This window comes from Gopherus evgoodei, chromosome 2 (genome assembly GCF_007399415.2).
Source record: "Gopherus evgoodei ecotype Sinaloan lineage chromosome 2, rGopEvg1_v1.p, whole genome shotgun sequence".
Lineage (NCBI taxonomy): Eukaryota > Metazoa > Chordata > Testudines > Testudinidae > Gopherus > Gopherus evgoodei.
This window is the reverse complement of record NC_044323.1, coordinates 21,768,383-21,793,182: the sequence shown is the minus strand read 5'-3', so window position 1 is coordinate 21,793,182 and position 24,800 is coordinate 21,768,383. Positions and strand designations below refer to the sequence as shown.

Here is a 24,800-nt window from a genome sequence, read left to right as displayed (position 1 = left end):
CTAATAGCACTTCTGAAAAATCACTATCATTATTAATCAGACCCCTGAAACCATTGGTCATGGGTAGTTTCCCCATTAAATAAGTACAACTACAGCCTATGTTACTATTAAACAAAAATAATACAAAGGAGATTTTTTTTTAGTGGATAGGTGTTCTTAAAACTATTCCTAGAAGTAAAATACTAGGTTAAAGTGTATATTTTCTGTAAGAGGCCAGAATTAACATGGACACTTTCATAGAGCAGTGAGGTTTTTTTTTTAAATACATTTATTAACCAATGTTAACACATTAAATGACTCTATATATTGCTAGTCAGAGCAGCTTACAAAATGCTAGAATGCATCATAGAACTGGACAGCCACAATGAATAATTACAATGTGCATAGTGGCTAAGCTCAACACTTTAATATAGCTTTATGATTTGCAGAAAAATTAATTTTTAAATCATGATTCCTAAAACAATCAATTGTAATTTTACCTAAAACTTATACAAAACCAGGCCACAATTTTTTCATTTTTTTTTTAAACACACAGTTTTCACGCTGTAGTAACTTGGAAATGTGCAACCGTGTCAACAGAGACAAAAAAGCCAAAGTAACACGAATCTTACTTTCATGCAGCTATCAGTTAAATATTACATATTCTGGAATGATTTTACACCAAAAATATTTCCACAATAACTTGCTTTCATAGGGGTGGATCGAAGTTTTGGAACTCGTAAAGTAATCGAACAAGATTAATTTTTAGTTGTGATGTGTTTTACCATCACAACACAGAGGTGACCAACATTAATTACACAGTTCTCAGGCAATAACAGCTTGTGGTAATTCAAGTTACCAACTAGTTACTATTGTTTCCAATCAACTTACCATGTAGTTTTTTTCAACATATTGGGCATTAATTGGCAGTATCAAATCAATTAACTTGTATCACCACTGTAAGTAAAAAAGATCAGGATTTCAATGGCAGTTCACAGAAGACTTAGTTATACTTTAATCTTTACACTGACCCTGACAAATCCTAAAGAAAACTTTTTTGAAAGGCTTTCCTCCTGATTCTTCCGCTTCCATCGTTCCATCATGTAATTGCTTTCAATAAATATCAAAGATCTAAATAAATATTTACAAATTATTCCTCTAACTTCTCAAAAAATAGCTAGGATGATTAATGGGCATTTGACTCAGTCTAAGACCAACCTTTAAAAGAAATTAAAATGGTGAGACACTTTAAAAGAAAAGCTGTTTAAGTAAGCTTTACACCTATTTAAAAAAATTGTCTCTGAATATGGATGCAATTCACATAACTATATATAAAACAAAACAAAAAAAATCATTTTTCAACTATCGATCCATTCCTATTGGTAATGCTTCTTAATCCAGACATTCCGCAAAATACAGACTTTTTACAAATCACGGCATCTTTAGTACAAGAAAATTAACATGCATTATTCTTCATTCTGAGTACAGTGATGGAGCTCATTAATAGGCAATGACCCATTACTACAAACATAACGGCTTCTGTGAAACTTAAGTGCTATTTTTCCTTTTATTATTAAGTTCCAATGGACTAGGTGACACCAGATAATAGGCTGTCGAATGACCTTGGGTTGGGGGGCTTGGAGGGAGGGGGGAAGCATTAAAGATATTTTTATGCCTCATCTATAATTCCATGTATGAATAAAGGTAGTTTTTTTTGGCTTTTCTTTTTCTTGTTACAAGCACTCATGTTAGGACAAGGATGAAATGTGCAAACTTTAAAATTTAAATATTCATTTTTCTCTAAGATCCAGCTCAGCAAAAATTACCCCAATCCCCTGTGATTTGAAACTACAAGATCAAAGCTAATATTTTGTTATAAAAGTTATATATTGAAAAGAAATAATGAAAAAAACACAATAGGGAAACATTTAAGAAAAAATAGGCAGGACTAGCACCTGCTGTGTCAACCCTGTTCCCTAAATTCAATCACATACCCACTGGTATAACCAATAGATAATGCCTTTAAACAGTAAAATTAAGCTGAACAAAACCAGCTCGCCAAGGTTAGGAAATAAATGTTACATTAAGGTAGTATGCTTTTTTTTCTGAAACAGTTCTATTGTTCTTACATTCAGATCTAACTTTTAAGTGTTCTTCTCATTAAACTCATGTTGTTTTTCTTTTTAAATCTGTTGCTTTTAAAGATTAAAATCTCTGTAAAACCTAAAAATGTTTTAAAATGCAACAAATCCTCTATTTAAAATTATTTAAAGTAACCTGCTCCCACTGACGTTAAATTCAGTAGACTGACAAAATTTTGGAGGAGCATTAAACAGAAGGTTGAAACTACTGTGCAAAATTTCTTTACGAAAATTGTTTAAAGGCTGGTGCAAAATGGGAAGCAAATTCTAAACAATTTTGGCTTCTTGGAAACAAAAACCGCTGTGTCTGAGAATAGCAATCATCGGGGTGGTTTTCTAGGGGAGGACTTAATCTTTCATCTTTTTCTGCGACAGGTACGTTTGTGTTCAGCATGCCAGTGTTCCTGCTGACACTTGATGGAACAGTAGGAAGTATTCCAGCAGCAGTGGTACATAGCCTCCTCTTCACAGTTGTAGCACTGCAGAGAGAACAAACGGTATGGGATTATTATCACTCGTAGGATCAACCCTGGCAAATACAAATTGTTTCTCACCTGCTCGTTTGTTTTCTGTCACTTGCTTGCCTCAGTACAGACTGTGGAGTATTCCTCTTTTAGTTAGGCAGGTGGCAGCCAAATGCAGGGGGAATTTTTCACCTCTGCTAGGTAAGGATTGCTCTTTCTTTGAGCAGATCCCCTGAGGAAGACTTCCATAGCTGCAAAGTAACAGGGTTAGCCTACACTCACACCTCATCACCTCATTATAGTATCTGAGCACTTCAAAAGCATTACATTTTATCCTTGCAGTATCCCTGTACAACAGGGAAGTACTATTACTAGGGAAGCTGCAGGTGCTCAGTAACTTTGAAAATCAGGCCCTAGAAGTCCCAAGTTGGGCACTCCCCCAAAACGTGAGTGAACATTTGAAAATCTAGACTGAGATGTCTATTGTATGACAGGGAGCGGGAGGAGGAATACGGTGCATTCTCTGCACATGCAGCCACCAAGTCAAAGAATCAGGATTTCACTTTCCATGAAACTTCCTATCTTCTTTTATGTCCCACGTAGTTACAATATTTTTTAATAAGACGAAAGATTACTCAGGAAACAAACCCAATTGTCTTGAAGAACTACAGCTTACTAAAAGACAGATAGAAGAAAAAAATGTATATAGACTAACCCAAAAGCCAATAACCATCACCAATAAAGGGACTGCCCAAGCTGCAAGTGGAATCCCTTCCCTTTTCTTTTCATAAGTCAGCTACAGAGAGTTTATCTGTAACAGCATTTTCAACTGAATATCCTCTGGAGAGCCATATTCCTGGATTTCATAAAACTGGCTGTCCAGGACTCTCTAGGAGCCATTAGGAACATCAGCTGAAAAGGAACATGGAACAGATGCATGTCTCTACATTATACAGAGCACGGGAGTCAGCCAAAGATCAGGTTCACATTTGCTTGCTAGGAGACGTCAATAAAGCTAAAATGGAAGGAGACAACTCAGATCCATATATGGAGAACCTGCTGCTCCTCTTACATACGTCCTCCATAAGTCTCAGACATAAAGCTACTACATCATTCTACGTGCAGATACCCAGAACAGAGGGAGCAAATTGTCAGCTTTAACTCTGAGTCTGACTCTTCTAGATTATCTCACTGCACAATCTTATGACTGCTAACCTTATCCTCTGCCTCCTTGTCTCCTATTGTTACCCATATTTTGCATCTTGTATTAGAGCCAAATTCTCTAGTAGTATAAATGAGTGAAAGTCCACTGGGTTGTGCTGATTTACACCACCAGAGAATTCAACCCATTAACCACAGTGTAGGCTCCGTGGGGCTGGGACCACGTCTCCTTGTGTGTTTGTAGAGCACTTAGCACAATGTCCTGATCTTAATTGTGGTCTCTGTGCGTAACTGAAATATAAATGTGTAATTAATAATAAAAGCTTTGCCTGGCTTCAGGCTATACATCACAAAACATTAATAAGCAAAGCCACTAAAACTCATTTGGTATATGCTGATTATATGAGATTTCAGTAAGAAGGTATCATTACTATAACAGCAGCACGCAGCAGTAGTATTGCACATAAGCGTCTGTTGTTATTACCACTGGAGAAAAAATCATTTTGAGGGGTTGCATATTTGGACCATTTCCAACGGTTTGAGGCTGAACATTGGCAGCCAGATTTATCAGGCTATATAAACGCTTTTTCTAAATATGTGAGACAGGACTTGCCTGTAGGAATTATTCACTGAAGGTAGCATTTGACAGACTTACTCCCTGGTCCCTAGGTTTGTATGTGACTGTCAAGAGTACTCTGGCACCAGAAAGGATAACATGTAACTGCCTCACTTGGAGGTGGTGTGTGCACATGCAATGGAATCAATTAGCACTTCCTTTTGAATACAGTTATCAAACATGACAAACAAACTAGAATGATTCCAAGTTTTAACAGGGACAGCCAAGTGCAAATGTGCATCTATCATAAATTCTACCTATGGGGGACACTTTATACAGGTAAATAATTATCTGGGCTCTCAACGGTACATCATCATTAGAGACCAAATCACACTCCATCAATAGATAAAAGCACTATACTGCTAGAATGATAGATAATTCTATGGGAGCTGTGTTGTTTGACACATTCGACTCCTCTTTAAAACCACCAACAATCTTTGATACTTAGGAAGGGATCTACTGGCCCTACTTGACATTTTCCTTCTCTCTTCTAAGGGATGTAGTTTTCTTTTTACAGACTATCTTCAAACTACAAGAACAATAGACAGAACTAGTGCTTTTGAATATAAACAAACAAACCACCATTGTCAGTGGAAAGAAAAAAATCATTGATACTGGCTTGACATAGAGCTGGACACTGTCAGAGGAGGAAGGAAGGAAGTGATGGCATCCATTAAGTCTCCAAGATGAGAGTGCCACCTTGTGGTGAGGCAGTGAAAAGTCTCAGCCCTATATATTTGGCAAGATCTATGCAGGAGAGGTGTGTAGTAGATCTAAGGCCGAACATTCTTTATTTTATAGAATTGCTATCAAAATCCTAATGCCACATTTTAAACATTACATCTAGTCCACCTTCTGTCTGATGTTTAGTTGCATGCTCTCTCTAAACAGTCCATGTGTTAGAGTCGACCTTCTGTTCCTAATGACAATAAAAAAATTTCATCTATATCTTATTAGAAATCTGTAGCACTACGTGTTATTAATTATTTGTAATGCATTAGTAGCCAAAATTTGCTGGGTGCTGTACTGACATATAGGAAGATGTACTTCCAGGCCCAAGAAGCTTACAAACTAGAATGAAAAAAGACAAAGTGTGGGGAAATGGGCTACGTGAGTGAACTAGGTGCCTAGTTCCAGTTGATTTATTTCAGTGTAAATATATCCACTTTTTGTACATGCTGCTAGAGGTTCATGTATTTAGGAGTGAAGGCGGGGATGGGTGAAGCTTGAGGAACATATTTTGGACAGTCCATTCCATGTATTCAGGAAACCACAGAAGGAGGCGTTGAGACATTGTGATGAGAACGGAAACAAAATGTGCATCATTGGCAGACGAATACAAATGGAGACAAGTTAGGTATACTACTTATACTTATAGCTATCCTATACAAGTGGCTGCTTCATGCAGGGCTTGGAAAGCAAGAACAAAAGTTCTAAATTTAATGCATACATAGCATAATTGGGATGGTAGTGAAGTGGCTCAAAGGGACATGATTGTAGCCATAGGAAAAAAGGATTATTTTGGCAGCAACATTTTGATGGGCTGGAGAGGGTGTGGTTAGTTTCACATAGGCCTAAGAGGAGGAGACAGCAGAACTCAGATAACCAGAGTATGGTTTAGAGGTTTGGCAGTTAGGGTGGCAAGGAAAAGTAGAGGGATAATGTGAAGGAAGAGGACAGGAGGAGGGGAGACTAGGATGACTCCAATGTTGATAGAGTGGTTAACAATAATGGAGAAAACACATTCATGCTCCCTGCTGCCTGTACAAAACATTTTCATTTATTCACTGGTAATAAAATCCTGACGCTTACCCACTGCTTCTTCTTGGTCTGGGAAATCAGCTGCTTGTGCTGACCTGCTAGTTTCTTAATTTCTTCTACAAACTCTTCTTTGCACTTCTCCTTTACCTGCTTACACTTTCTGTCCATCTCTCCTTGCATGTTGGCTACAGCTTTATTTACAGCCTGCCTTTTGTCCTCCTCCATCTCGGTACGCAGCTGGCATAAGGGAAGCAAGTCAATAAAGAAAGTCAGTGCGTATTTGTATTATTTGGCTACCCCCAAAAACCATTACCAAAGTAGATGGAGGTCAAACAAAGCAGAATTTTCATTCTTGGAAAATGTAGACGCTTCCACTGCTTAAAAACAAATAAAAAACTGACCCCAGCAATTTAGCATACAATACATAGGTCACAACCAAAACTTTACAGTAGTTCTACACTGCAAGGCAATTCTGTAAAAGCAGCATCACAGAATTCCACGTGTATTGTTTCAATGACTCTAGATCCAATGTGCTCAGTTTACAAGGGAATTTTTAATTATTTTATACAAATTTACAGTAAGAGCAGATTGGACAAAACCCATGCAGAGAAATGTCACCGAGTATGAACAAACCACAATAGGTGGAAGAGTTCAAAGGGTAACACTTAAAGATTCAATCTGACCCAAACTGTTTAATGCTCAGGATGGAATAATTGACAAGAGAATTATTTACTCAGTTTCACTTTAGGAGTCCTACCACATGGATTTGCACAGGTGAAGACTGAAGGCATAATTTAGAGTCAAATGAGCTGGAAAAGTGTTACTGGGGTCAATTATTATGAATGAATGAAGACAGCTTGATTTTCAGATAGCAGGTTGCATTTGCGGGGATAGAAGACAGAAAAAAACAACTATACTGAATAAATGAAGGACATTTGACATGGACTCTCTGAAATACAATAACCGATGCTGTTTTTACACAGTGTCTTTTGAAAGTTGCACTTTAAAAAAGGATTTTCCCTGTTTTCTTAAGAACAGATGACAGAAGACAACAATCTCCTCCCTCCCCAAACTACATGTGTACAGTTTGGGTTACTTGTGGTGAGGGCTACCTTTTCCACTGCTTCTCGTACAACTCTCTCGGTCTCTCTCTTGTGATCAGCCTTCATCCTGTCTTTGAAGTCATTAAAGATTTTGGTGTATTTGTCATGGCACATGTTCTGACACACTCCATCATTATTGGTCTGGGTGCTCCGATGCAGCATTTTTGGAGAAGAGGCACTTAACTTCTTGGTCTGTGTTGAGACTGAAACCTTTTCAATAGGCTGAGGCATTGTGGGAATTTCCTGGCTTGAACTTACTGCTTCAGTTTCAGGCTCTGGCTCCTACAGAGAAAGAACAAAATTTCTAACCCTTATGTCCAGGACAGAACATAACTCTTAGCATCCAGAAGGAAGGATTCAAATACACTGAAGCTGGCAAAGTTAGGCATACGTTAACATCCTCCTGTACTAGCCAAGACCCGGTTCCTGGAGGGTGCTAGGTGTGATGGAGGGCTGCCAGTGTTAGTCCAAGGCCAAGGCTCCAAAGGACATGACGAATCTCAGTATGTCATCCTTGCCATGCCCCTTTCTCAGCCAGCACTGCCCATTTGGGGGTTACACTGCATCCACACAAGCCCCTTAGTGAAGGGGTGGCTGCATCCTCTCTTCACTAACACCCTCTTGGAGGGATCCTAGATATGGCCCCTTAAACCTGGGTTTATCCTGGTGGACCTTGGGCTAAATTGGGCCAACTCAATAGGCTACTTTGCTATTTTATAAGATTTTGCTTACCTCACACGGCTGCTGAGAGGATTAACTTAATTGTATCAAAAGCACTTTGAAAATGAAATGCTAATCAGATGCCAAGTATTACTAATAATAAAAGAACTAGACACAGATGACCATGAAAGCATTGTGCAGTTACATAATTATCGAGGGAAGAAATTGCCATTACTGTAGAACTAAATTTAGCTCACAGTTTGTAATAGAATAATATTAGTGGTCCATGCTTTTTAAAATAGATATAATATTGTCATATTACCACCTCATTCCAACCTCCCAACATAGGAACTTGAAGTGTTTAAAATCACAAAAAAATCTGTTTGTTTCCTCTAAGAAAGGATTTTTTTTTTTTTATGTTGATAGCCACTTAATGCAGAATGGATAATTAACAAATTCTCTGCAACGTCAAACCATCACTTATCCTAATGTCTACTGTTTGGTCTATGTTTTGTGGTTGTCTAAATGACAAGTACAGAAATTATACCCATTAAAAGGTAGATCATGTATTCCCTTTTACTACCAAGTGCTATTTAATATGTCAGCCTGATTAATTTCTTAGGGCTGTCCTTATCTGATCACCAATCCAGAGGCCTGCATTAGGTCAAAAGTGAATATTTACAGCAATTTACAGCACTCACTTGATAGAAAATACTGCAAAACAGTCTATATTATAATCTCAGTGAGTAGGCACTGTTCTGATCCCGCTCTCAAAACATGCACTAAAGCCCTAACTCAACCCTTTTCTGGAGTTGCTTTTATTGACCCAAAAGGAACACTAATGCAACATGAAGTTTGGCTCAAGTCTTCTCCCTAGACTAAAGGGAAGGATAAACAAAAATAGACCTGCAACTAAGGTTCTTGATTTCAAGAGGGCAAACTTAAAAAAATTAAGAGAATTAGTTAGGGAAGTAGACCGGACTGAAGAACTCAAGGATTCAAATGTGGAAGCGACTTGGAATTACTTTCAGCCAAAGTTGCAGAAATTATCTGAAGCCTGTATTTCAGCCAGGGGAAAAAATTCATAGAGAAGGTTGCAGACCAGCCTGGATGAGCAAACATCTCAAACAAGTTATTGAGAGAAAACAGAAAGCCTACAAGGAATGGAAGATGGGATAGATCAGCAAGGAGAGCTACCTCTTGGGGTCCAGAAAGTGTAGGGGAAAAGTAAGAACTACCAAAAGCCAAGCAGACTTTGACCTTGAAAGGAAATTAATACCAATAGTAAAAGGTTCCATAGCCACATAAATTAAAAAAAACAAGAAAAGAAGAAGTGGCACCGAGAAGCACTGAGGATGGGGTGGAGATTTAAGGTAATCTTGGCATGGCCCAACACCTAAACGTATACTTTGCCTCAGTTTTTAATAAGGAGCTTAGGGACAGGAGCAGGGGTACTACTAGAAACGAAGATATGGTAGTAGAAATTACCACATCAGAGATGGATGGCAAAGTCAAACAGCTTAATGAGACTAAACTGGGGGGTCCCGGATAATCTCCATCCAAGAACATTAAAGGAACTGGCATGTGAAATTGCAAGCCCAATAGCAAGGACTTTTAATGAATCTGTAGACTCAGGGGTCATATCCTACAGCTGGAGGAGTAAAAGTTGTTTTATCTGGCACTTCGCCAACTGAAAAGCTCTATATACTGGCATTTCTGATCTTCATTAAAATTCCAGTTTATAGTCTGGTTGTGTGGGGTCGTCAGGGAGTTGGGGCATGAGAGGGAGTGTGGAGTGCAGGATCTGGGAGGGAGTTTGGGTGTGGGAGGAGGCTTGGGGTGCAAGAGAGGGCACAGGGTGCTGAATCCAGAGGCCGCTCATGTTGGGAAGCTCCCCGTAAGTGGTGAACTTTCCCGGCTGCTCCTAAGTGGAGACGCAGCAGGTGGCTCTGCGCGCTGCCTCTGCCCACAGGCACCGCCCCCACAACTCTCGTTGGCTTTGGTTCCCAGCCATTGGCAGCTGCAGAGCCAGCACTTAGGGTGGGGCAGGGGCAGCACACAGAGCTGCCTGCCATGCCTCTGCTTAGGAGCAGCCAGGACAGGTCACTGCTTGCAGGGAGTTGCCCGAGGTGAGTGGCCCCTGGATCCGGCACCCCCACACCTCTTTCCGCTCCCTCTCCCACACCCACACTCCCTCCCAGAGCCTGCACTCTGCACCCTAAGCCACAACCCCTCCCACACTCAAACTCCCTCCCTCTTAGTTAACTGGCATTTTTCACTTACTGGCACCCCCCCCATTCCCTCAACATGCTGGATAAAATAGCTTTTACTGTAGTACCTATTTTTAAGATGGGAGAAAAAAGGTGATCTGAGAAACTACGGGCCTGTTAATTTGACCTCAATTGTATGCAAGGTCTTAGAACAAATTTTTGAAAAGAAATAGTTAAGGCATTGCAGGTAAATGGCAACTGGATAAAATACAACATGGTTTTACAAAATACACCTCTACCCCGATATAACATGACCCGCTATAACATGAATTCAGATATAATGCGGTAAAGCAGTGCTCGGGGGGGGGGGGCGGGGCGCCTGTGCAGTCCAGTAGATCAAAGCAAGTTCGATATAATGCAGCTTCACCTATAACGCGGTAAGATTTTTTGGCTCCCAAGGACAGCATTATATCGAGGTAGATGTGTATAGATCATGCCAGACCAACCTGATCTCTTTCTTTGAGAAGATAACTGATTTTTTAGAGAAAAGAAATGCAGTAGATCTAATCTACCTGAATTTCAATAAAGCATTTGACATAGTTCCACATGGCAAATTCAGTTAAACTGGAGAAAATGGCGATTAATATGAGAACTGAAAGGTGGATAAGCAATTGGATAAAGGGGAGTCTACAATGGGTTATTCTTAAAGGTGAACTGTCAGGTCTACTACTTACCAATCCTTCAGTAACTAGTAGAACTCCTGAGGGATTGGTCTTGGGACTGATCTTATTTAATGGTTTTATTAATGACTTTGGCACAAAAAGTGGGACTGTGCTAATAACATTTGTGGATGACACAAAGTTGGGCTATATTGCCAATATGCACGAAGACTGGAATACCATACAAGAAGATCTGGATGACTGTGAAAACTGGAGTAACAGAAATGGGATGAAATTTAATAGTTCAATTGAAAAGTCATGCACCCAGGAACTATAAGCCGGATTTATCAGTTGGAAGTAACAGAGGAGAAGAAAGGCCTGGGTGTATTGGTTGACCACAGGATGACTATGAGCTGCCAATGTGATGCGGCCATGAAAAAGGCTAAAGAAATCTTAGGATGCATCAGGTGAGGTATTTCCAGTAGAGATAAGTAAGTATTAGTACCATTATACAAGGCACTGATGAGACCTGCTCTGGAATACTGTGTAGAGTTCTGGTCTCCCATGTATAATAAATATGTTTTCAAACTGGAAGAGGTGCAAAGAAGGGCTACAAAGATGATCAGAAGAATAGAAAACCTTCCTTATGAGAAGAGACTCAAAGAGTTTGGCTTGTTTAGCCTAACCAAACAAAGGCTGAGGGGAGATATGATTGGTCTCTATAAATACATCATAAGGATAAATATCAGGGAGGTAGAGGGGTTATTTAAGTTAAGTGTCAATGCTGGCACAAGAACAAATGGATATAAACTGGCCATCAAGAAGTTTAGGCTTGAAATTAAATGAAGGCTTCTAACCATAACGGGAGTGAAGTTCTGGACCGGCCTTCCAAGGGGAAGGGGGGGCAAGGAGGGAAGGAAGGGGGAGAACCTAACTAGCTTCAAGATTGAGCTTGATATGTTTATAGAGGGGGTGGTCTGATGTAACTGTCTACAATGGCATGTAGCTGATCTGTGATTTCTAGTAGTAAATATCTCCAATGGCCAGCGATGGGACACTAGATGAGGAGGGCTCTGAGCTACTACAGAGAATTTTGCAGGTGAGTCTTGCCCAAATGCTCAGGGTCCAACAGTTTGCCATATTTGGGGTCAGGAAGAAATTTCCCTCAGGTCAGATTGGCAGAGACCCTGGGTTTTGTTTTGTTTTTTACCTTCCTCTGCAGCCTGGGGCATGGGGCAGTTGCAGGTTTAAACTAGTATAAATGGTGGATTCTCTGTAACTTGAAGTCTTTAAATCACGATTTGAGGACTTCAGTAACTCGGCCAGAGGTTATGGTTTTATTATAGGAGTAAGTGGGTGAGGTTCTGTGGCCTGCAATGTGCAAGAGGTCAGACTTGTTGATCATGATGGTCCCTTCCGGTCTTAAAGCCTATGAGTCTAAACTTGGTTGCTTCCAGCGTCCCTAAATGAGGATTACTCAGTTGCCATGCTGGCCCTTCTCTCTTTATCTGGTGGGGTAACAAGCCATGCGTCTCAGTAAAGTTATTTGATCTTCCTTAAACCTTTACCAGTAGGATCAACACCTGCTAATAGGGTGGGGTGTTTCAGGCAAACTATGCCAGGCTGTTAAAAACCTCTCCAAGTACAGCCATAATACTTCCTAGTTTACCCATCCCTGTGTAGGAGATGACTGGCCCCCTTTTGGGTTTGGATATTATTATGGAGTATTATTGTATTACTGTAGTTCCTAGGAGAGATCTTTTTATGGAGGTTTCTTCTATTTGACATCTAATGTCCTCACATCAAGTATAGGACATATTTTGCCTCATATTTCAGCAATAATCATACAAAGAATCGTACACTGTGATACTCATGCATGTTTTAGGACTTTGCATAATTTTGAATAAAAATTGAGGGCACTGGCCTAAACTTTTCCCTGTATTTTTCATATAGTTTTACAGGAACTCATCACTTAAAGTCATCCTGGTTCACACTGTTTCGTTGTTACGTTGCTGATTAATTAGGGAACATGCTTGTTTAAAGTTGCGCAATGCTCCCTTATAATGTTGTTTGGCAGCCGCCAGCTTTGTCCTCTGCTTGCAGGAAGAACAGCCTGTTGGAGCTAGCTGGTGGGTACTTGGAACAAGGGTGGACCGACATCTCGCCACCCCCCTATCAGCTCCTCGGTCCCCTAAGTTCCCTGTGCAGCAGTCACCCAGCAGGCTATCAATTGCCAGCAGTTCAGCTGTCCCTCTCTGCAGTGCCATGTGCGGCTCCTGCCCTCTGCCTTGGAGCTGCTCCTGGGAGCCTCCTGCTTGGGGGGGGGGGGCGGGAAGAGAAGAGAAGAGAGGTGCTAAAGTCAGAGCAGGTGGGGGACATGATAAGGCTCAGGATGGCGGGAGCTTGCTAGCAGCAGCTGCTGTCTCAACTTGCTGATCGACTTAAAAAGGCAGTGTACTTAGAGTGGTGTCAGCGTACTTAGAGGGGAAATGCGCATCTCTCTCACACAAATGATGTGTGTCTCTGTCTCTCTCTGCCATGCTGTCTCCCCTCCCTCCATTCGTGCTGCCTTGTGGAGTGTGAGGCTACATTAACAACGTGTTAACCCTTGAGGGCTCAGCCGAATGCTAGTTCATCATTCAGCAGTTAGGCATTCCCTGGGAAATATCCTACCCTCTTCCACCCTCTGACTTCGCCACCTCAACCAAGCTTCACAATCATCATTGCTGTGTACAGTATTAAATTGTTTGTTTAAAACTTATACTGTGCATGTGTGTGTGTGTATATATATAAATTATAGTCTTTTGTCTGGTGAAAAACATTTCCTGGAACCTAACTCCCCCTATTTACATTAATTCTTATGGGGAAACTGGATTCGCTTAACATTGTTTCGCTTTAAAGTCACATTTTTCAGGAACATAACTACAACTTTAAGTCAGGAGTTACTGTATATTATTTCCTTAAAATGTAGGTGGTCTTGGTAATATCCTGCCTTGTTCATTCTAACATTACATTTTAAATATTGCATCAATACATATTTATACACAGTTTTTAAATATTATATAAATCACAAAGAAGAACATCTAACATTTCTGCCAGTTATGACCAGGTTTTTTTTTAAACAATTCTGCAACACAAAAAGCACAACAAAAATGAACAAGTTTTCCATTTCTAAGTGCTGGGACTGGGTCTCCTCTCACTGGTATAAATCAAGAGTAGTTTAATTTATGGGGTGTTACATCCATGTAGGGTCAGCATAAGTGAAAGGACAGCCAGGCCCATGAGTTCAAATGTCATAAGCACAAGATCTGGGCACATTCAAAGAAAGAAATAAATCAGCATGCCTAAGCTAAAACCTGTGACTGCCCTCCTTTTTCATTTGGAGTTGAGGCCCACTGACACTACATGTCCCAGAATACAATGTTCCAACTGGTGCCACCTAAACCAGAATGAAGCATTGTATGCTATCACCTGTAGTTTCTGTGATTCTTCTCCCCATATTGAAACAAAGGAGGGTGCTCTCTGTTCAGTTATGCCCTTTAGATTCAACTTTCAAGCGGACAAAATGGGGTGACCCACACAATTATAGGGAGAGATGGTAGTGACCTGTATATTGAGGTTGCCTAACACCTTTCAGTATAAAAATATCCTTGGAATCTTCCTTGAGAAACTCTAACACCTTCATTCACCCACGAAAGCTCATGCTCCAATACATCTGTTAGTTTTTAAGGTGCCACAGGACTCTTTGCTGCTTTTTACAGATCCAGACTAACACGGCTACCCCTCTGATACTTAACATCTTCACTGTTTATAATGGACATTTGAAATCTGACTGGGAGACAGTCTCTAGGCTTGAGAAGTGTCTTTTTCCCAAGAAATTCTGTTCAGTTTAGCTGAATTGTAGACTGTTAGAAATCACCATTTTCTTTCTCCCACTTGCATTTCCACAGGATTATAAGTGAATGCCCCAATATACTAACGAGCTGGATCCAAACTGCTGCCAAAGCCTTAACAGCAGGAGCAACAGCACCATACACTGTCCTGGGAACCCTGGGACCTGTAGAGAAACAGAAGACGCCTCCACATACACACCCAGCACATGGCCCTAGTGATCCGCCCCCCACCCTGGAGGCACCACATGGGGCAGGAGCCCCAAGGATGGAGAGATAGCCAGGCCAGGCTCCACTGGACTATCCTCTGAACCCAGCAGCTCATCCCTATTCTGGGTCAACAGCTTTCTGCTTCTGCCAACTAATGTAGTTAGTTCTGCAACTCAAGTACTCGTAGCAGTCTGTGCTGAAGTGTCAGGGTTTGAACCCTGCTGATGAGGTAAGTTGGGGTGTTTTTACAGTCATACGTAACAGATTTTTTAAATCTATTTCCTTCTTTCAAAAAAAAACAACTATGAAGTCACATAAAAAAACTACATTAAAGTAACATTATTAAGAATGCAAATTAGGAAATGCCAAATTTATGGCTGCCAGTGCCACGGCCTTCTTGTGCGTGTCTATTAGGACAATCTTTAACTACATGATCATATCCTTTATTTTTAATCTGCCTCCTTCAGTGCATGATTTGGATGTACAAGCAGGTAGAATTAAGGTTCTAAGGTTAAGGGCAACCATAAAACTGGGATTTCCTAACTTTTGAGTCCTTGACTTGGCAACCAAAATAATGTTCTTCCAACAGTTTTAAATTTTTTTTAACATATTAGTAAAATGAAACCTAGTTTGCCGTTCCTAAAGAAACTGTTGTCAGTGGGATGTTGATTTACTAGTGATGGAGATCTTAAACTGCAATAATATCATCTGACTATTACTGTTGGCTAAACCTGTGATGAGAAAAGATCTTACACAGATACCATGGTGATGAGTGCCAATACAAAACCTTACGATAAACAGATCTCATTATAGTCTTCAGCAGAGAAAGTCGTGCTGCTGACACTCAAACTTTTATAAGGGATGTCTATCATAATTCTGAAAGGGTTTTTCTTTTGGCTGTTTTGCTTAACTGACAGACATACCACGTGAGGCTACTTACTTCCTTTTTGGGTTCCACACTTTGATTACGTCGTCCTTTCTTTGCTCTGGGTTCCTGAGTAACCTTCAGCTGTCAACATTATTAAAAAGAATGTTGAATAATTCCAAATGCTGGGAAACACTAGTTCTCAGCTGCCAACACAAATAGCATTCTTTGTAAAATGCGTGAGATACCTGGAGTGTGAAAGGCAGCATACAAAGCCAAATACAATTCCAGAATGAGGAGTATGTACAGTCAGATATATTTTCTGAATTAGTGATAAAGACCTCATAACTAATGAGCTGTGGAGTGAGTAGAATCCGTGCGTGTGTGTTACTAATTCTCTAATAAATAACATTTATTTCATTTACACTATTTATGAAATTTGTCATTGGTATGCTCAGGCAAATGGGTTCTACATTCTGGAACAAGACTCTAATCCTGTATCAGGATTCACTGGAGTGATAGAAAGATTTTTGTTTTTCTGTTTTTAGGAAAACAAACATTTTTCTGCTTGTTTTTGTACATTAGAAATTCAGGTCCTTTCTAGGCTGGAAAATACTCTGATTTTGTACCATGTAATTACACTTTGGCATGCAGGCCAAAAATTTCGCAAGATTCAAATAGGAATTGTACATTTATATCTACAACAAGACTAATCAGAGTTATAATTAATCTCTAATAATTACAGGCCAGGATGCAGGTAGTTTTTAGTATCACATTCTTTCACCTTCCTCTGGAGCATCTCATACTATCAATGACAAGGACAGGACAGTGGAGAAAATGGACTTTGGGTCTGCCCCAGTATGGCAATGTCTATGTTCCTATGTCTAGAGAACTACTGAAAGTCAACAGAATGAAAGCTGAGTAGTTGTGGGGAGAAGAGATTTTCAGTAGGACAATTTAATCTCCTTGTTTTTATTAACACTTATTTAACTTTAAGGATCTTTGCTCACTCAATCGAGGTGTTAAGAGTTCCCAATAAATATCCCTGAGACTTCCCAGAAATCATCAAGCAAAACCTGGGAGATGATAACTTTCTATTCCTGGTATTCTAAAGTATTAAAAAAAAAAAAGTAACCTGCCTTCTAGTCTCATTATAAAGAAGTAAACAGGGCACAACTTAAAACTAACTTTTAAAAATTCCATTTCAGGTCCTTGCCGTCATTTAATAAATTATAGTAGTTGAGTACTCACCTGCTCATTGCTGGTGGAAGAGATACTGGATTCTGCCTCCTCCTCACCTTTATCTTCATTCTTAGACTTCCAGAATCTCCCATCACGAAGGAAACGCTGGTGCAGTTCCAGTTCATCACATGCTTTTTTCCAGCCCATGCTGCGCTTCACATGCAACCGATGGATATTAACTGTGATATCTTGAATGTTTTCTGAAGGGATCCAGGCCCTTTTCAAGACAATTTAAAGACACAATCAGAAAGCTGAAGGGGAAGAGTGTGTTAATATACATTTAAAAAGAGATTTAGGGTGAGATATTCCAATGAATTTAGTGTTGGGCTAACTGTCCTTCTTCGCACAGGTAGCCCAATGCTCAGTTCTTCTGAAACTCCCCACCTTCAATTCCCATGGCGATGCTGTATTGGCAGCCTTGGAAACAGAGTCTACACTTTAAATCTGTATTTAGACAACTAACTCAAAGTGGCCAGTTTTTCACAGAGGCTGAGCACCATTAGGACATGGAGAGACCACGACTATCTGTGCAATTTCTATTCCAATTCTGTCCTTAGCCTCTTTGTTGAAACTGTCAAGATGAGTGCCAAATTCATGCCTCTTGTGTTGATGGTTTTTGTGATCTATCAGTCTATCTGGAATTGAATCAAGAGCACCAGATCCTTTTGTATAAATCACTAAACAGCCATCGGATAGTAATTACTTTTTGTCAAACTGTTCCTCCAGTGACTTAGAGACCTGAAAGGTTCCTTAGTCTCTACAGTTGAGATTTTCAATGGGGACTCAGAGAATTAGATGCCCAGGTCCCAATCGAAGTCAATGGGAACTGGCTGCCTAGCTTCTTTAGGCCACTTTGAAAGTCCCACCCTAAATCATGCCATCAAAGGTACACAGAAATGTAACAAATTATAACTCTTGACATTCTGAAGGATATAGAAAGGTGCATTAAAGAATATCAGTCACTGCAGTACCAATCTACATATTGACGTGAATATTGTGGTAAGTTAAATACCCAGGGTTAGATCCTCAACTGGTGTAAATATGTATAACTCCATTGAAGACAATGGAGTTACACTGATTTACACCAGCTGAGAATCTAGCTCTTCCTTTTTAAAGTCCATGACTGTAACAAGAGGATGACATTACAGTAGATGGATTTTCCTCTTTACTACAGTATATGCTTATGTGTAGAGTTTCAGGTGTTTTTCATCAAACTTCTTAGTAAGAGAACACAACACTTGTGCGAAGCTGTGTGAGCCTAGTGCCAAAACTACAAATGAAATGATTCTCTACTTAGTATGAAGCTTCTACTAAGGTACTTATGATTTCAATATAAGTCATTCCATGATTTAAATGCAAGTAAGAGATCTTACTCATTTATCTTCGCTAGAAAATCTCCTTGTTAAGAAGTCATATAATAAACACTTGTGGAGAGGCTGGAGACAGTTGTTTTAACACACAGTCTATTCTATTATTTACTAGATAAATCAAGTGAAAATATACATAGCCCTTGTTAAATTAAAAAGCAACTTAAATAACCCAGCTATAAATGTCTCCAGCCTCCCTCATGATGCACTGAAATGCACTACTTTCTCAGAAACAATGAGCCAAAACGTAAATGTTACCTCACCTCTCCAATCATATACACATTGATGCTGTAAAAGCAGCACTGGCGTGCACATTCTGCACAGCAGCAACAACTACATTAATAGCCCTTGAAAAAAACTGGGGGCTGTACTATTCTCTTTTTTTTATATAATCTTATAAAGTAGCCATAGCCAAATGTTTCCTAAATGAATAACCCAACTCCCTGAAGCCCATAAGTGAAGGTTCTATGTGAAAGGGATTATTTCATTGAAGTTACAAACTTCTGAAAATTGGGGTCCACCTGGGACTGTTGGCACAATGCTAACAATAACACCAAAACACTTCATAATGTGTTACATCCCTAAAATGTAAACTTGTGACGCATCTTGTTGGCTAACATGAGCAAAGTTAGCAGTTCAGGCACCTAAAATACATCTCAGTTAATGTATGTCTAGTTTGTGTGCAATGTCTTTATTACGGGCTGCTACAGAGGTGAAGAGTCATGTGCATAGGAATGAATTTCCTTTTTTATTTTTAAACAGTAGAGAATATCCCTATGGCAATTCTGAAAATGGAATCTTCTATGAATTACTCGGCAGCCTATGATGTCTTACACTGGACTTTGAACTTTTTGAAATAATGATGGCAAAGTTAGGCTGGTGACTAGTTCAGCAATGATTTACAACATGAGTGAATGGGGTAAACTTGTGTGAGACATGTCTATAACAAGTAGCACACGGAGTTAATACATTACCTTTGGTGGTGATGCCCAAAAAAGCGAACATCGACCTGATTGTCCTCTTTCTGCATGACTTTGGCTGGCCAAAACCCAAACCCTTTCATTTTGGCCCAAACCAATTCATGATTAGGTATCTGGGGAAAAAAAGTGTTTTCTTTATTATTGGGTTTGAAGTATTATATTCAGTCATCCCACAAATATTAAGTTTAGTGTAACACTGTGCTAGTATCTTCAGAACATGGTTGCTTTTTATGTCTTTTTCATTCTTACCTTCCTATAATACACAGTATTTCTATGCTAACCACACTGCTTGGATCAAAGACACTAAAAAAGACAAATTCTGAAAAGTGTGTAACTATCTACTGTACACAGATATCCTAAGCACTTCAAAAATTATATTAGTCTTCATAGCTTTATCCAGAAACAGAGCTTTAATTCCTGTAAAGTCCTTATTTCTAATGCAACTGCCCAATAACCAAGTTTATTACCCATATTGTTATTGCTTTGGATTTCAGTTAATGTTTTTGCTTGTGTAAAATATCAGAGGTGCAGAGACTAAACAGTACATCTGAAAAAAGCTTATTCTGCTTATTTGAAGCAGAATAGTTAAGAAATGAATAACTCCAGAACTGAAAGCATTTATTTTTTAAAAAGCAAGTAAATAAAAATCTGTGTCAGAAACATACACAAGGGTAGCAGAACCAATTGTCAGGACGTGCATTTGACAAATAGAAACAGTTCTTGCAAAGCTGCAGTTCATCCAGCTGAAAAACAAAAACAAGTAAATCAGCCCATGGGACACTCTCTTTGTGACAGTGCTATTAACTCTTAAGTAGTAAGACTTCTAAGGCCCAATGTTCAGCCCTGCCTGCTAATTTTGTGGAATCAATTCAATTTTGTGCAATTAGTTGGTTATATTCATAAAAATAGAGGCAAGTTGAGAGTGGCACAAATTTTGGCCTTCACATAGAAACATTTTTTCTTTTTTACAAAAATATTCCTAATGGAACTTTAATTTATTGTTAAAGATCATACACTGCATAAGAACAATTAGCATATTTAAAGCACACTCTGAAAGCACGGAAATGAGTTGACTATGAGGGCTGAGCAAACCGGCAGCTGACCCAAACACCACTTTCCTGTCCCCTTCCATTTTTCAATTGCCCATCTTGGAAATCAGTCAGAATTTGGCTTTGGGTTTGAATTAAATCAGATAAGACTGACCATTTCTGGTCTAAATGTGTGTTTATATATTATCTGGAAACTAAAACTTTACTCCTGATTTTTCCTTTCCAATGACTAACCATGTCCTCCGAATTATGAAGAACTATAGTTCAGTAAGCAAAGGAATATGATAATAAATTGCAATAAGGCTGTTCTGTGTGTGTGAGAGATATAAAACCCCTGCCATGCAGAACAAAAGGAAAAGGAATTAGGAATTAACTGTGAAAAAGTTTAATTTGGGAAAGTTAATAATAAATGTTCCCCATTATTTCCTTGCTTTTAGGGGCAACTTAGAAGAAGAAAGAAATCATCATTTTAGAAACTGATAGGTTTCATCTGTGCCAAATCATCTTTTTCGGCTCATTTAATAGATATTACTTACCTCATGGCATGTGTCTTTGTAAAGCATCCTAGCTATATCAGCTTGTTCACTATCCGCTGTAAATTAAAAATAAATACCATCAATAACCAAAATATGAGAACATTGCTCAAAGATTTGCAATCACCGTCAGGATGCCTTTCATGCTATAAATATATGCCTTAAAAAAAACCTTATTCAGTATCTTAGCTAACATTTCTCCTGTTACATTTCCAACCATCAACTCTATTTCTCAGCCTCGTCATCCCCATCATGTCCACCTGTGTATATAAATATTACTGAGGACTTTTAAACTAGCTAACATGTTAAGTAAGCATCTTTAGAAGTGGACCGAGCGATGTGCCACCACTAACAATCTAGATGTCCTACTTTCTTTTTTAAACATGAATGCCCCAGCTCACATGCTGCAATTGTTCTAAAACACCACTCTTTGCTACGGCATCCTTATAGGAACACAACTGTCTCTTAGAGGATTACAGCATGCAGTTTATATGGGTCAATTCTAGAAGCTGTCTCTTGTGGTGCTAGTCCAATTACGTTATCTCACTGCATCAAATATTCTCTCAACACATTTTGACTTTTCCATGACAACAAGCTAGATGCCTGTATTAAACACAATACTTAATTCCCTGAGAAATCTTAGGCCCAGATCCAAAAAGGTATTTAGGCTCCTAACTTCCTTTGAAATCAGTGGGAGTTAGGTGCCTTTGCAAACCTGGGACTTAACTCTTAGAACCTGATGGATCAGCAAACATATCCTCAGTAAATTGTACCAAGGACAAGTATACTTGTCCTGACACTGCATCTGGCTTGTGACCTGTTCTGGAGCAATTCTTTCTTAACTTCTTCAGAAGAAGTCTGCCCATAGCTATGGCCATTTGAAGACTGTATCATTCTGCGAATGGCCAGAGACTAAACAGGTAGTCAGCACTGCTTTCCCAGGCGATATTCTTAGCAACTGGCCTGCTATTCAGCATGGAGCTGCTCTGGGGTCCCAATCCTCAGACTTTACTGTTTCCCCTTACAGCTTCCTAGGCTGAAGCAGGAATAGATTAGTAAGGAGGTGGAGGTGCTCCCTTTGGGAAGGCCAGCTGCAGAGAAGGTGGTACTAGGTATAGGGGAAGTGAGGAAGGGTGGGCACCACTGTAGAAATGAGTACTAACACAGCCCGCGCTGCTAATATCCACAGACCCTCAAGGTGGCCTCACCCTCTCTTAATTAGCTGGTCCCCAAGTCTCATCCAAAGTGGCCAGTTTCCTAAGAGTAAAGACCCTGAGATCTATTTCCTGAAACAAATTAATGGAAAAAATATTAAATGTAATACTCTACCTCCATAGAAAATCACCGTGTTGTGTAAAAGAAGCTGAGCATCTGCTTTGAACTCCTCATAACTCCTGTATTTTCCTTCATTTACTTTCTACACAAAGCAAAATATAGAACGATGAAAACTACTGGTGGAGTGACTTGTTCGTATTATGCACAGAAGCTCTTACAATAATATGTAATAGGCAGACAAGGTGAGTTATTGACATTGCTATGGCTCACAGACGTACTTATAACACTTCCAGGATTAGTCTGTGGCACCTTACCTGTCCATACCTCAGTAGGTGCAGTACTTGTCCAGTTCTCAGGTACCGAGAGGTGCTTTAAAATTAACTTAATTAAAGAGGGGAATTTTTCTCAGTTATAACAAGTAAATCTCGAATCTGGAATCACACTCCCATGGTGTGTAACAGAATAGACTATAGCTGACAGCATTTGCTCAAAGATTTGCTCCCTGTGGGACAGTGCTTTGCATCTTAGTTTCAATCCAGCATTTCATCTTAGTTTCAATTCTGTGTTGAGCTCCCACAAACATTTCTAAGGGCCTCATGTTGCACCACTTTCACAAAGGATTAGTTTCAAAGCCCATAACATAACAGAGGTTTGCATTGAGTCACACAGTGCATTTTTCTAGTCCTGCCCAAGCTCAGCATGCTATGGCCTTCTCCACACTAGTAAAACATTCTTCTCTGTGCTACTGTCAGTTGCACTGCCCTGGTAATAGCACCTATGAGAATTCTAGCGTAGACAACGTTCTGTCAATTTCTGAAATTTTTGCCAGCATCAACCAAACCTGCTCTGAGCAAATCTAGATCACATGGTGCTAAAATGCCCAAACTGTCTACTATGGCAACTTCCACGTCTGGAGGAATGCAACTGGTGGTAGTTTCACCAAAAAACATTAGTGCAGACCTGGCTTGTGCATGTGTGACTTCATGTTTCAAGCAACACTAAATTCTATTTTATAATACTGAAAATCAAGAACCCCAAATCTACAATTAAAAAAAAATCAATAAATAGCACAAAATATCATATCATTTTAGATGTAACACTCAGTAAGATATTAATCTTTATAAGGGAAGCTCCCAACTCCTTTGATTTAATAAGTCACAGACTGAATCACCTGAAAGATTAAGGATTATATATTAAGCAGTAGTTTAATTTTTGAAGAAATTAACATAAAAGGTGGTTCAAGTCATTCCCGCTTTTTGTGATCACCCAAAATGTTTGGCATTTTATGAATCATCATGATGTTTGGAAAGCAGATGTCTATAACTGCTTTAGCAAGAAAAAAATGGAATATTTGGTGAAACATATTCTTATGGCTTGTTTCATTAGCCATTTTACTTATTGGCCAGATTTTCAAACTTAGATGCCTAACTTTAGGCACCTAAACCCATCTTCAGGCAACTAAATAAATAGCCTGATTTTTTGGAGGTGCCAAACACCCATATCTCCCATTAAAATTAATGGGAACTGAGGGTGCTCTGTGCCTCTGGAAATGAGGCACATTTTTAGGTGCTGATATAAAGATTTGGGTGCCTAGCTTTAGTCACCCAAGTTTGAAATGTTTGGCTATTATGCTTATGACAGAAGTCATAGCAGAAACGACAATGGAAAGAATTAAATAACAAGGATTAGTATTTTGGTCTATAAAATTTTGGCTTCACTTTTAAAGACAAAACAAAACTTCACGTACGAAATCAGAAAGTATGTGACTGTACCTCTTGTATAGTAGGAACATCGACAGCTGAGTGCACCAGCCTCCTATACATTGGGTGCTTGTTGTCCTTCCCCTTCTTGTTTAGATCGATAGCCTAAAAGGACCAAGAGACAGTATGTGAAAAAGAATTATTTCACTTGATATGAATTTAAGTACTTCGAATAAGGAGTCATACAACTGAATGCCAGAGGGGGAGAAATGGAAAGAAGTGTTTCACCTTGATTTTGTGTCTCTGTAAAATCTGAAGAGTCTCCATTCCACTGGAGGTGTGGGTACCCTGCATAGGCTATTCCAGCCAGAAATATGAATAATATGTATACTGGGCCATGGGCTGTACATGTTGAAACACATAAACCATTCCATAGGAGGATGTGTAAAGAAATGGCTCTTTGTGTCCTCTGCTCCCTGCAAACTTATGCAAGGGGTGACTATAATATGCCTCTAATTGAATACAACATATTTAAAAACTGGACATTAGAAACATTTCCCAACTCTCTACTACCCTCTCTGTGCAAACCACTGCCGTTCAGACTCACCCGCTCCTTCATACGAGAGACAATGAATCGCAGGTATGTGCTCATCTCTTGCTTGCTTGTGTTTTTCTTCTTAATACTCTGTTTAAAAAAAAAGAAACAGTCAACTATTTTTTAAAAATCTGACTTAAAAAAACCACACCAGCAACCCTCTGTATTACAAAGATTTTTTAAAGGGTACATTTGCCTCAGATTAAATCATACAATTAATTAAGGAAAATCTCTTCTTCAAAATTGGTCATGCTAATGCACAAGAGTAATAGTCAAAGCATCATGGTGATAAATGAATTATGTACTTTGCTGAGGACCTCAGTTACAGAAGAATTATGTG

At 39.3% G+C, this 24,800-nt stretch overlaps 1 protein-coding gene across 6 annotated transcripts in view; it reads right to left on the bottom strand.

Moving 5' to 3' along the window:
• Positions 1-245: 245 nt before the first annotated feature.
• ZMYND11 (zinc finger MYND-type containing 11) overlaps positions 246-24,800 on the bottom strand; it is a 96,395-nt gene continuing 71,840 nt past the window's right edge. For all 6 annotated transcript variants that reach the window (XM_030550121.1, XM_030550123.1, XM_030550126.1 and 3 more), the window contains 11 exons: positions 24,473-24,550; positions 23,938-24,030; positions 22,220-22,307; positions 20,894-20,949; positions 19,974-20,051; positions 19,303-19,421; positions 16,971-17,178; positions 15,795-15,863; positions 7,235-7,507; positions 6,174-6,359; positions 246-2,599 (listed from right to left, as the gene is read on the bottom strand). In XM_030550121.1, the coding sequence (XP_030405981.1) occupies positions 2,477-2,599; positions 6,174-6,359; positions 7,235-7,507; positions 15,795-15,863; positions 16,971-17,178; positions 19,303-19,421; positions 19,974-20,051; positions 20,894-20,949; positions 22,220-22,307; positions 23,938-24,030; positions 24,473-24,550 (1,371 nt within the window). In that variant the 3' untranslated portion in view covers positions 246-2,476. The remainder of the gene's footprint in view (positions 2,600-6,173; positions 6,360-7,234; positions 7,508-15,794; positions 15,864-16,970; positions 17,179-19,302; positions 19,422-19,973; positions 20,052-20,893; positions 20,950-22,219; positions 22,308-23,937; positions 24,031-24,472; positions 24,551-24,800) is intronic.